We start from the raw sequence: 11418 nt of genomic DNA, 5'->3' as shown, positions 1-11418 counted from the left end.
ACAAAACGACGTCGTTTTATCTTACCTAGACATTAGAAGCGACTAGTCGCTTCTAATCTAGGTCAGATGTAATAAATCGCGCGTTGCTTATTCTTCTAAAATTTCTCTCTCTCTCAGACTTTCTTCTATATTTCTCCGACCACGCATCACCACGCCTTCCACCGCCATCACGCCACCGAAGACCACGCCGACCACCGCGACCAACGACCGCACGTGACCACCCGCCGCCCGACGTGCCCCATCCGACCACCGCGAGAGCCAACTCGGCAGAAGCTCCACCCGCCGACCGACCACAGCGACTCCGCATACCGACCACCACGACCTAACTCGGCCCGCCACCGCCCGACGAGCCCGATTCTGTCCCCGACCCCAGCATTGTCGACGCCCGACGTACCCCCTCTATCCCTCCATACCCGACCCCAGCCCCTCCGCCTCCACCGGCACCACCAGATTCCACATCGTCGCCGCCCCGCCTCTCCTGGCACCGTCGACGCCTCCAGGTACGCTAGTGAGCTCTGCAGTCGCCGCCAGCGCAGCCCTCGGCCGTGTCGAGTTCCACGTCCCTGTCGTCGACCTCGCATTATCAGTACCGAGTGAAAACTCTTTATAGTTATTAATTTCAAATTATATGTTCATGCACTTTATCTAGGTAGTAAAATCGTTTTACGTGTTTAAAAGAAATTTTTTATATTCCGCCGCTTGCTAGAAGCGATAAATTATTCTTAATCCTAGATCTATTCCAACATGCAAGAGGGTCAAGAAGGGCGAGAAGATTGACACGTTTGCCAACAGTTGGGGGGGTCTGGTACGAGTGCATATTTCTCACGCCACTCTATCGTGGAATGATGTTACGCCGCAACAATAAACGGCGATTTTGTCTGGTCTTCACGTAGAGTTCGACTTTGTGTCTGAGGACATGGAGATTGGGGAGCTTCGACCAGCTGATTGCCATCGCGCTCTCATCAATAAGACTATCGTCCACGACGCGAAGAAGCGTTTTCGTGACGGAAAGGCAAAATAAAATTCCCGATTCAAGAATTTGTGTGGCGTTGGCTAACAAGCCGAAGGCGTTGACTGTCGATGAGTAGACGGCTTGCATTGATAGGATGGAGACCGAGGACTTCAAGGTAACAAAATAATATTATTATAAGCTAGAAAACTGACTAAGTGGAGGTATGCGCTTGGATTTCTCGGATGCTCTTGCTCAATATACACGTCTTTGATAAAAAAAAAAGTCTTATCAAAGACGTGTCATATTGACTATAGAGGATCCGAGAAATCCAAGCGCATACCTCCACTTGGTCAGTTTCTAACTTGTAATAATATTATTTTGCAAAAAAAGTCTCGACAAAACAGAGCCAACCAAGCAAAAAAGACCACACAAAGTCGACAAGGGAAAATATCATTTGCTCACTATCGATGGATGAACGTAAATTTTAATTAATGTATAACTCATTCAACTTATTTAACAAGTATACTACTTCATTATCTACTTTAGCAGAGGCATGCTAATGGTTTGATGCTCGGTCCGCTCGTTGCGTGGGAGAGACTCCATCAAACCACTCACGGGGAATAGACGACGCATGTTGCTGGACAACACTACGTAAGTTTAATTTAATTTTCAGTAATGCTTCATATTTTCAATTAATGTAATTAATTAATTTTGTAAACATTGTATGCAAGCCCAGATCGTAGGTCAAGTAGCTGATATACGACGACAAGTTTAGGCGCCAGGGGAATCTCCGAGCCAAGACGCTATTGAGGAGGGTGCCATGGCTATTGTTCTTAGCACGTGACGTGATTGGGCTACAGGGATAGGTCCATTGATCCCTCGTTCGGATCTGCTAAAAGCCCAGGCTCATGATATCAAGGGTGGACCTTCATCAACTCAAGTCCAGTGGGAAGAGATGTCTATGCTCCGGAAAGTAGTGAGAGACTTAGCTGGTGCATATGACGCATTGTCTAGAGGAGCGTTCGACCCAGAGATTGCTTCAAGGATGAGTCAGATTGCGAGCCGTTACAGGTCGCCGGCATGGAGCTCCCCGCGTACATCCGAGCGCACCCCAGAGGTACGACATCGAGGATCACCTGAGGATCCTCCATTGTCATCAGCTCGAGCAAGTAGAGGAAGTCATGGCCCTGACCCTGATGAGCCCGGATATGGACCAGGTGGTAGACGCGCCTTAGGCGGACGACGTTGAGCGCATTTATTTTTTATTTAGACATTTTATAATGTTCAGACTATTTTTTATTTCGTTTTTATTTTTTTAAAACTTTTAATTAGTTATATTACTACGTATTTTGGTGTAAATGAAACTTTTAATTTTATGTTTCTAAAAATAAAATTAAATTAAATTAAATTAAAATAAAATAAAAAGCACTTTTAGAAGCGACAATACGCTTCTAAATATTTCACGTGAAATGGTGGGAAAGATTTAGAAGTGACAATCCGCTTCAAATGTCGCTTCTAAACGCTTCCCGTCATTTCGAGGGAGCCATTTCCGACGCCAATTTTTGTTTTAGAAGCGGCTTTAAAGGCGATATGTCGCTTCTAAAAGTATCGCTTCTAATTTTTAGAAGCAACTTTAGAAGCGACTGACCCTTAGAAGCGATTTTTTTATCTTTAGAAGCGACAAAAGTCGCTTCTAAAGTCTTTTTTGTAGTAGTGAATACATGAGAACCGTAATTAACCCTAAGAAAGTAATTTACCCATCAAATGACAACGGAGCGATCGTTCGTGTCTGATACAAACAACCTTCATTTTCCCAACAATTGGTATTGGAGCGATTGTTCGTGTCCGTCACCAACTTGTGACTTTCCAATAATGGCTATTAGAGCGATTGCTCGTGTCTGATACCACCTTATTTCTGAACACCATGGACTTTGGTAGTTTGTCTTTGAATAGGTGATCAAGCATGCAAGATCAGGAGCTATCAAGCTTCCCATTGGCTATCCATCTCTTCTTTGTGGTATGATCCTTCATTAGCATCCCAAGGCAGTAAAAGAAGAGGAGCTAAAGTCATCTCCCATTGCTCCTGAAAATATCTCTTTTAGCTACAAGCTCTTTCAGCCTCATCATGATGCTGACATCATCAAGCCCGCTTCAGTTCATATGCCTCAGTCCTTTGCCATGTTCACAGAGGCTCCTAAAGTTCCTTCTATGTCTGCTGAGCTCAGGTCTTGTGCTGCTTGGACCTTGATCAGTGAGCTGAAGCATCTAGGATCCTCATACAGAAAAAGTGAGATTGAGGATGTTTTGAAAATGATGGTTCCTACTTCCTATGCTTCACGTACAACTGTTGTACGTGACGATGTCCATTAGGATCCTGCCACCACCTACTGAAGTCTAAGTTATTTCTCCTTTATTACCTTATGAACAATATTATATTTTATTGTTCTTAATATTTTCTTTAGCTTCTCTATAAGTTTTAGTTTGAGACTTACCTTTTAGTTTGGTACTACAATGTTGTTTTTCTCTCCCTAGCTTTACTTTGTTTTTCTTGAGGCAAATAGGAGGAGTAATTTGCGGTGTATGAAACTCTCTATATCTTTTGTTGATGAAGACTTTTATGAGTGCATCTCTGCCTTTGCTTCCCTCTCTGTCAGTCACTGTTACTCGAGCCATTGTCTGTGGATGCGCATCTTCTTGTGAAAATCTGCTTGTATGTTTGCTGTGGTCTTTGTCAGTCAATGTGACATGAAGATCAAGTTGGGATTTCTTAAGTTTTCTTCAGGTATGCTTCTGGTTGATTGGTGAGTTTCAGTGCTCATTGGCCTTGGTGTGTTTTGCCTACAAAAGCCAAGGAGGGAGTTTGTTTTTTCTTTGGTGTTGCTTGTTTTTGTCATGGAAAAACTGGTGTTCTCTCTGATGTTGGAAACATCTTCCTAAAACATGAGGTGTATGCTTTACATGTCAGCTCAATGACGTGAATTTTTGCAGACAGACTTTTTGTTTTATACGTTTTCGCGCTATTTTCAATCGTCCAATGAGCGTTCTCCAAGTGCATTGGAAAACCCTAGCCAAGGACACTCAGCTATGTTGTGTCATATATAAATGAATGTTTCCTCTCTTGGTAGGGTTACGCATATAGGTTTTTTTTTTTGCAATCATCACCAGCGCCGAAATAATGTCTTAGATGTGCATTTAAACTCTGTGAGATTGACAACCATTGTTTGAACTTTGTCACATAGTTTTGTTTGGTTTTTGTTCAGTTTATTGTAAAAAGATATTGTAATAAACGTTGTTTAAACATTGGAAGAGTGAGTGGAAAGTGAGGGGAGGTCAAATACAAGGGGAGCCTGGGTTAGAATTCTCTAGGGTAGTTTGAAGTTTAGAAAACCAAAGAATGTGATCATTCATGGTTGTTCAACGTTGTACTTACTCGACCGTTTAGTGAAGTTATTTTTCATCGAGAGTATCATCTCTGCAGAAGTAGGCACGATTGGTCAAACTAGATTACCAACTCTTATGTTTTGTTACTTTCAGTTTATTTGCTTTTGATAAATTACTAAATTGATAAATTGTCTCGTCACGTGTTAGAACATCTTTAGTAACATCACGATAAACGGTAGATCTACTTTTTCACTGTTTAAATTTTTATTATAGCTGATGATGTATTGTATAATGCAACATTATAAATATTTAAAATAAAAAGTCCACCAGTGTGGTATGCAACTTTTTTTCACCCTTAAGTATACTAGCAATCATATTAAAAATTATGCACAAATTATGAGAAATTAACTCTAAGCCTTATTATACAATAATATTTATATTTCGTAAGGGTTTAATCATTGCCTTCACGTAGAAAATTACTCTTACAGGCATTACAGGAACTGAAGGTCTTGCTACATGGGTAATCCATTAGGGGTTACAAGCTACAACGTGTAATTAATATATCGTTGTACAAATAAACATTAAAAAGCGATAAGTTTATAGAAACACATGATTCAAAAAATCAACGCCACTCAATTGATCAAATGAGAGGCAGTGGTAGGTTTGATTTTATTGGTGGCAAAAGTTGTGGGCAACAAGTCGATAGCTGACTAAGATTTTGATAGAGCGGACACGGATTCTATGGTGATTTTATTCCATATCTCTCACTAATTTATGTTCTATACCCATCCAAGCATTAGTTGTCCTCACATTTCATAGACATAAACTAAAGAGCTGATAATAGATATAGATATAATGAATGTCTACATCTCAGAGTATAAACAGACTGTCTCTATCGGTCTCTTATATATGTATCTATAGCAAAAGAGTTTAGGGTTTGGTAGTACTGTAATCATGCCTTTCTCTCTTTTCTCTTCAAACTTTGTTCATCCTGAACTCAAGCCTATTGTGGCCAGAATGAATCTTCTCGACACATTTTTGTTCTATGTAAGCTCTTTCTCTCTCTCGAAACTCACTCACTCTCTTGATCATAATTCATTAGGTTTTTTTTGGTATATATGAAAAGGTTGTGCACTTTTTGGACAAGTTGGGGATGTGGCACAGACTGCCGGTAATATTAGGGGCGGCGTATTTGGGGATGAGGAGACACCTCCACCAGCGTTACAACTTATTGCACGTCGGAGTAGTCAACGGAGAAAAATACGATCACAAAGAGTTTTGGTATCGTACGGCCGATGGAAAGTGTAATCATCCTCACAACGACGTCATTGGCAGCCAAGGCACCTTTTTCGGCCGCAATATGCCACCATCCACATCGGATTATGGGGTAACACATACTCATTTGTATTTTAATATAATTCAATTTTTGCTTTATCTCTTCATTTTGGGGGCTACAATATTTACTTGTTATACTCATTATTGTTATTCTATTGAATACACCCTTATTTCAGTTATTCTTTTGATGATATTATTATTATTATTATTATTATATTGTAATTAAAAATGCTAAAACTAGTTTAAGGGATTTTATTTTAGTTATATAGGTGTTATTAGAGGGATTTGGTGCTTGTATGGGTTTTTTTATATTTTTTTTTACTAATAATTTAATTAGAAATTTATTAATAGCTCATAAATTATTATTAAAAATCTTTTCAATTTGAATACTGTTACGATTACTCCTTAATTTTAAAATTCAAAATTATTATTATTATAGTATTTGAGGAATTGTATTATAGTATACTAGTAAGAAAAATACTTTGATACCAACAAGTCTAAAATTTAATGATAAAAATAAATAGTTAAAATAAATTAAATAATAATTTATCCAATAAGTAAATAACTTATTGAGTTGCCGTAAAAAAAATCCTTTTAAAATGAGTAAGAAATTTCAAAGTAACGACAACTCACAAACTGTACGAGTTGACCAAAATAAACACAGATTCTTGTCTATTCTCAATTTATTACGTGTTACAAATACTTAAAAATAAAATGCTCATAGAAAATTAATAAAAATAAAGGAGTTATATACCACTATGACTATTAAACTTTTTTTATTATTAAAATTCGTAAATTGTTTCTAATTCTAAAGCTTGGACCAAGTTGTCAATAAAATACATACTTGTTAATATGTTTGTAGAAATGTTTGTCTATACAGTTTTGAACTATATATATAGGACCAAGTTGTCAATAAAATACATATTTTGTTAATATGTTTTTAGAAATGTTTGTCTATACAATTTTGTACTATATATATATATATATATATATATATATATATATATATATATATATATATATATATATATATATATATGAGAAAGGACTTATATTATATATATTTATATACACGTATTACAGTTGCTAGAGCCTCATCCAATGATCGTGGCCTCCAAACTGTTAGAAAGGAAAACGTACATAGATTGTGGAAAGCAATTCAACATGATAGCTTGCTCATGGATTCAGTTCATGATTCATGACTGGGTTGACCATTTAGAAGACACAGAGCAGGTATGATAATAACTCATGTTTATGTGTAAACACGAATTGTGTACAAATATAATACTTTATTTTCCTTGAGTAATAAAATAAAACTGATTTAGCCGCGACATCCAAGCTTCATCAGTCGCAACGAATGTCAAGCTGAAACCATAATTTGTTCTAGTGAATACACTAGCTAGCTACTACAATTACTAACCATGCATTAACATATGGTTGATTTACGACAAAGTGGGATAGCTCACGTGCATTTTCACCCACACTATGTTAAGGTCGTAGATTTTAGTCACAATTGGACAAAGTCTCCTAAAAATAACCCCATGCTCATTGAAACTCTTTCCAAAAAATAAAATAAAATAATGAAAAAATAAAAGATTAGTGGCATTATATATAGTTAATCTAAGTCGTTTAAGAATTCTATTGTATAAGTCCAATATTAAAATTATAGATCATCTATAATTAATTTTGCTCCTTAATGACATGTATAGCTCACCATTACTTTTCTTTTCAGTACTTATAATGCTTACGTATACAGGTGGAAATTATTAGTGCTCCTGAAGAAATTGCTAGTGGGTGTCCTTTGAAGACATTCAAGTTTTTGAAGACCAAGACATCTCCCACACCTTCACCTCACATAAAATCTGGGTCTTTGAACACAAGAACACCTTGGTGGTAATAATTACTTAATGCAAAAAAAAAAAAATAAATAAATAAAAAATTGTAAATTACACATTAATACCCTCACATTTTATTTTTTTTGCATAATAATATCCTCACTTTTCGATTGTGCTAAATAATACGCTGACATATAAAGTGAACTAGAATAAGGTATAAATTTATAGTATTAATTGTCATATAATAAATTAGAATAGGGTGTAAATTTTCATAAATTTAAAAAGTGGGAGTAAAATTTGTAGAATTGAAACGTGAGGATATTATTTGCAGAAAAATGAAGTATCGCTACTGCAAAACTGGGATTTTACAATGGTACAGAACCGTTGTAGAAGCTTCTAAAAAATCAAGATAAAGTCAACTTTCTACAACAGTTATCCGTTGTATAATCCACAGTTTGTAGTAGTGTGGGAGGGTATTAATGTGTAGGTTACTCTAAAAAAACTTGTCGTCAATTGATAATAATTTATTTAGTGACATCATTGGGCAGGGATGGGAGTGTTATCTATGGGAATGACAAGGATGGTATGGGAAGAATAAGGGAGTTCAGAGACGGGAAAGTAAAGATATCGGAGGACATGCTTCTCCAACACAACGAGAGAGGCGTCCCCGTCTCTGGCGACGTTCGCAATTGCTGGGCCGGCTTTTCTCTCCTTCAAGCCTTGTTCGTCAAGGAACACAACGCTGTTTGTGACATGCTCAAAGTACCTACAACTATAATCTTTCCCTTTATTTCTTTCCACTTCCTACATATTAGTTTTTTTTTTTTTTTTTTTTTTTTTTTTTTTTTTTTGGGTAATGATAATAATGAGTTTCGTTTTGCAGGAAAAGTATCCTGATTTTGATGATGAGAAGCTGTTTAGGCACGCGAGACTAGTGACGTCAGCTGTGATTGCTAAAATCCACACGATAGATTGGACTTTGGAGCTCTTGAAAACGGACACTCTTGTCGCCGGAATGAGGATCAATTGGTAAGAATATGTACTGTATGTTTTTTCATTTCACGTTACAACTTTTTCAATTTTTGTTTGTGTTTTGGTCCCTTCAATTTATTTTCTGTAAATATTTAATTTATTTGAGCAGGTATGGGTTACTGGGGAAGAGATTTAAGGACATGTTTGGGTGTATTTTGGGACCAGTTCTGAGTGGATTGGCTGGGCTTAAGAAACCCAGAGACCATGGAGTTCCGTTTTCACTCACTGAAGAGTTTGTGAGTGTTTATAGAATGCACGCTCTTCTACCCGATAATTTCATCCTCCGAGACATCAGATCTCCTCCTTCAAACGACAAATCTCCCCCAATACTAACTGAGTAAGCCTTCTTTTAATTTCCTATTCTCGTGATCTTCATAACCTATCTAATTAATTTGCTCTCATGTTGTCTTTGACCACAGAATTCCGATGCAAGAAATGATTGGGAAAGACGGAGAGATTCGGTTATCGAGGATCGGAATGGAACAAATGCTTGTATCGATGGGCCATCAATCTTGTGGAGCGCTCTCGCTGTGGAATTACCCTTCGTGGATGAGGAATCTCGTCGCCCACGACATCGATGGTGATGATCGACCAGACCCCATTGACATGGCTGCCTTGGAAAGTAAGTTATTTAACTCCCATGGGAATACTCAAATCGGCTACTCATTTTCCGAAAACTTGCTGCTAGCTATAGTTAACATTGTGAGTTGGATTGCATAGCTCGACGCGATTTGCATGGCATTAGCATGCAGTGAAATTTTTCATAAAATTGTTACGTGATTCAAATTTTACTATAAGAACATATCATATCAAGGATTCATTAGGTAAATAGTCACATTTACATTTTGACATTGTTAAATAGTCAACGTTTCGTAAATTTTAGGTAAATAGCTACTTCCATTTATTTACAGACGTAAATCTTAGGTAAATAGTCACTTTCATTTATATGATCACGTCGTTTTTATGACTATTTACTTAAGATTTACGAAACGTTGAGTATATAGCAATTTCAAATGTTTTAATTGGCTATTTATCTAAATTTTTGTTATATCAAATATAGGTAAAATTTAATCTCTCCATGATTAACAATGCAACCCTATACATTTAGTTTACAGGGATAGAGAGAGAGGAGTTGCACGATACAATGAGTTTAGAAGAAATTTGCTAATGATTCCCATCACCAAGTGGGAAGATCTGACGAGCGACGAGGAAGTTGTGAGCACTCTTCGCGACGTGTATGGAGACGATGTTGAGAAACTTGATTTGATCGTCGGATTACACGCAGAAGAGAAGATCAAGGGCTTTGCCATCAGTGAAACGGCTTTCTTTATCTTTTTGCTTATTGCATCAAGGTACCCCTCTATATATTTTCCTTCTCAAATTTAAAATGTATTAATTTTTTAGTATTAATTTTTATATATCTATAATTTTATACAAATTTTAATATTTTTGGCTAAAATGTATGTGATATTTTCGAACATGTCATTCTTAAATTTGTTTTCTTACACACCCCCCTAAAAAATTAGTTTTTTGTTTTATATTTTATCTTTTTAATTATACATGCCCACCCTAAATTAAATTTATATATGATTTCTTAGGAGGTTAGAAGCGGATCGTTTCTTCACCACCAACTTTAATGCAAAATCATATACCGAAGAAGGGTTTAAATGGGTGAACACAACAGAGAGCTTGAAGGATGTGATTGATAGGCATTTTCCTGATATGACAAGTAAATGGATGAGATGTTCAAGCGCCTTCTCGGTGTGGGACTCCGAACCAAATCCTTCACACTTCTTGCCATTATATCTCCGTCCAGCTACTACCTGAGTTGAACATGTTTGATTTATTTGCTTTTATCTTTTCGGGGACAATAAATTGTGTGTGGTTACATATGTTTAACTTATTACTACCCACGTATGATAATGGCGAAGAGAAAAAAGTTTGAATGAATGGAATGCAAATGAGAACAACGTTTTGAGTACGTATGTACGTTAACTATTTAGCAACGTACAATGTGTAATGTGTAGATAGAGAATGTGTCTGACAATATATAATGTTACCAATATATTATTGTTATGCGTGAGAGAAAGTAAAAATTTTGAAGAAAATAAGCAGATTTTATGATATTCAAAGTAGAAATATATATCTTAAAACCCTTATTCCCGTTTTTTTTTTTCTTTTTGGACATAGCTAATTTACCTTCGTTAAGGCCAGTTGGGACATGGTCATGCAGACTTTTCTCGCATGCACCACGTACTACTGGAAAAGGTCGGTTTCCTGGCGATCCTACATTTGGGCGAGAGGATTCTCGCAACTCCTAGGTCAACGCTCGCTACATGCGGTAGAAGGTAGCGTTTTACTAGGAGATCACTGGCACAAAACCATACCGTCGTGGGGAGGGTTTAGCTGGCCAAGACTCTGAGGTAAGGGAAGGAGCCAGAGAAGGTCACAAGGGGGGACTACTTAAAAAAAAAATCTGGGGGAGCTAATTTGTAAATTTTCATGATAAAAAAATGTAAATATTATAAAAAAAATGACCAGAAGTGTAACAAAAAATTTTGAGGGGGGCTTGAGCCCTCCCCTCGTCCTACTGTAGCTCCGTATGCATGCGTGGAGGGAAGCGATCGGGCGCAGGTTTTGAGACGAGCTCCACAAAATGCCAAAAACACACAGTTTTTGAAAGTCATGGTGTGACGACGTCTACTACTTTGGTCTTCGTGGTTTCCGGAAATGGCAATGAAAGGGCTGGCGACGTTTTGAAGGATGTTATGGCTGGTGCTCCAAGTGCCGATTTGGGTAGGCAAAAATTGGATTATATATGTATACCAAGGAGAATAAATGTCCTTTAATTTGAGGATATAAGTTTAAACAGCTATGCTGGAA

The 11418-nt window shown here is 37.2% G+C and overlaps 1 protein-coding gene across 1 annotated transcript; it reads left to right on the top strand.

Annotated features, from left to right (window-relative positions):
• The first annotated feature begins 6753 nt into the window (after positions 1-6753).
• LOC149397986 (alpha-dioxygenase 2-like) lies at positions 6754-10583 on the top strand. Its single transcript, XM_089615244.1, has 8 exons — positions 6754-6901; positions 7425-7561; positions 8052-8265; positions 8387-8532; positions 8645-8872; positions 8955-9157; positions 9644-9887; positions 10134-10583. The coding sequence occupies exons 1-8, from the start codon at positions 6770-6772 to the stop codon at positions 10360-10362; spliced, it is 1533 nt and encodes a 510-aa protein (XP_089471370.1). The 5' UTR covers positions 6754-6769; the 3' UTR covers positions 10363-10583.
• Positions 10584-11418: the final 835 nt, after the last annotated feature.

The sequence above is a fragment of the Urtica dioica genome, chromosome 5 (genome assembly GCF_054948205.1).
Source record: "Urtica dioica subsp. dioica isolate 48M chromosome 5, U.dioica_male_clone48M_v1_H2, whole genome shotgun sequence".
Taxonomy (NCBI): Eukaryota; Viridiplantae; Streptophyta; class Magnoliopsida; order Rosales; family Urticaceae; genus Urtica; species Urtica dioica.
Note: the sequence above shows the minus strand (reverse complement) of the source record. Positions and strands in the feature narration are given on the sequence as shown.

What these genes read in the sequence shown, in the direction of transcription:
- LOC149397986 (XM_089615244.1), top strand. Translation starts at nt 6,770, where the DNA reads ATGATCGTGGCCTCCAAACTGTTAGAAAGGAAAACGTACATAGATTGT. An exon ending in TGACATGGCTGCCTTGGAAA is followed by an intron (nt 9,158 to 9,643) that starts GTAAGTTATTTA and finishes CTATACATTTAG; the next exon opens with TTTACAGGGATAGAGAGAGA. An exon ending in TTTTTGCTTATTGCATCAAG is followed by an intron (nt 9,888 to 10,133) that starts GTACCCCTCTAT and finishes ATGATTTCTTAG; the next exon opens with GAGGTTAGAAGCGGATCGTT.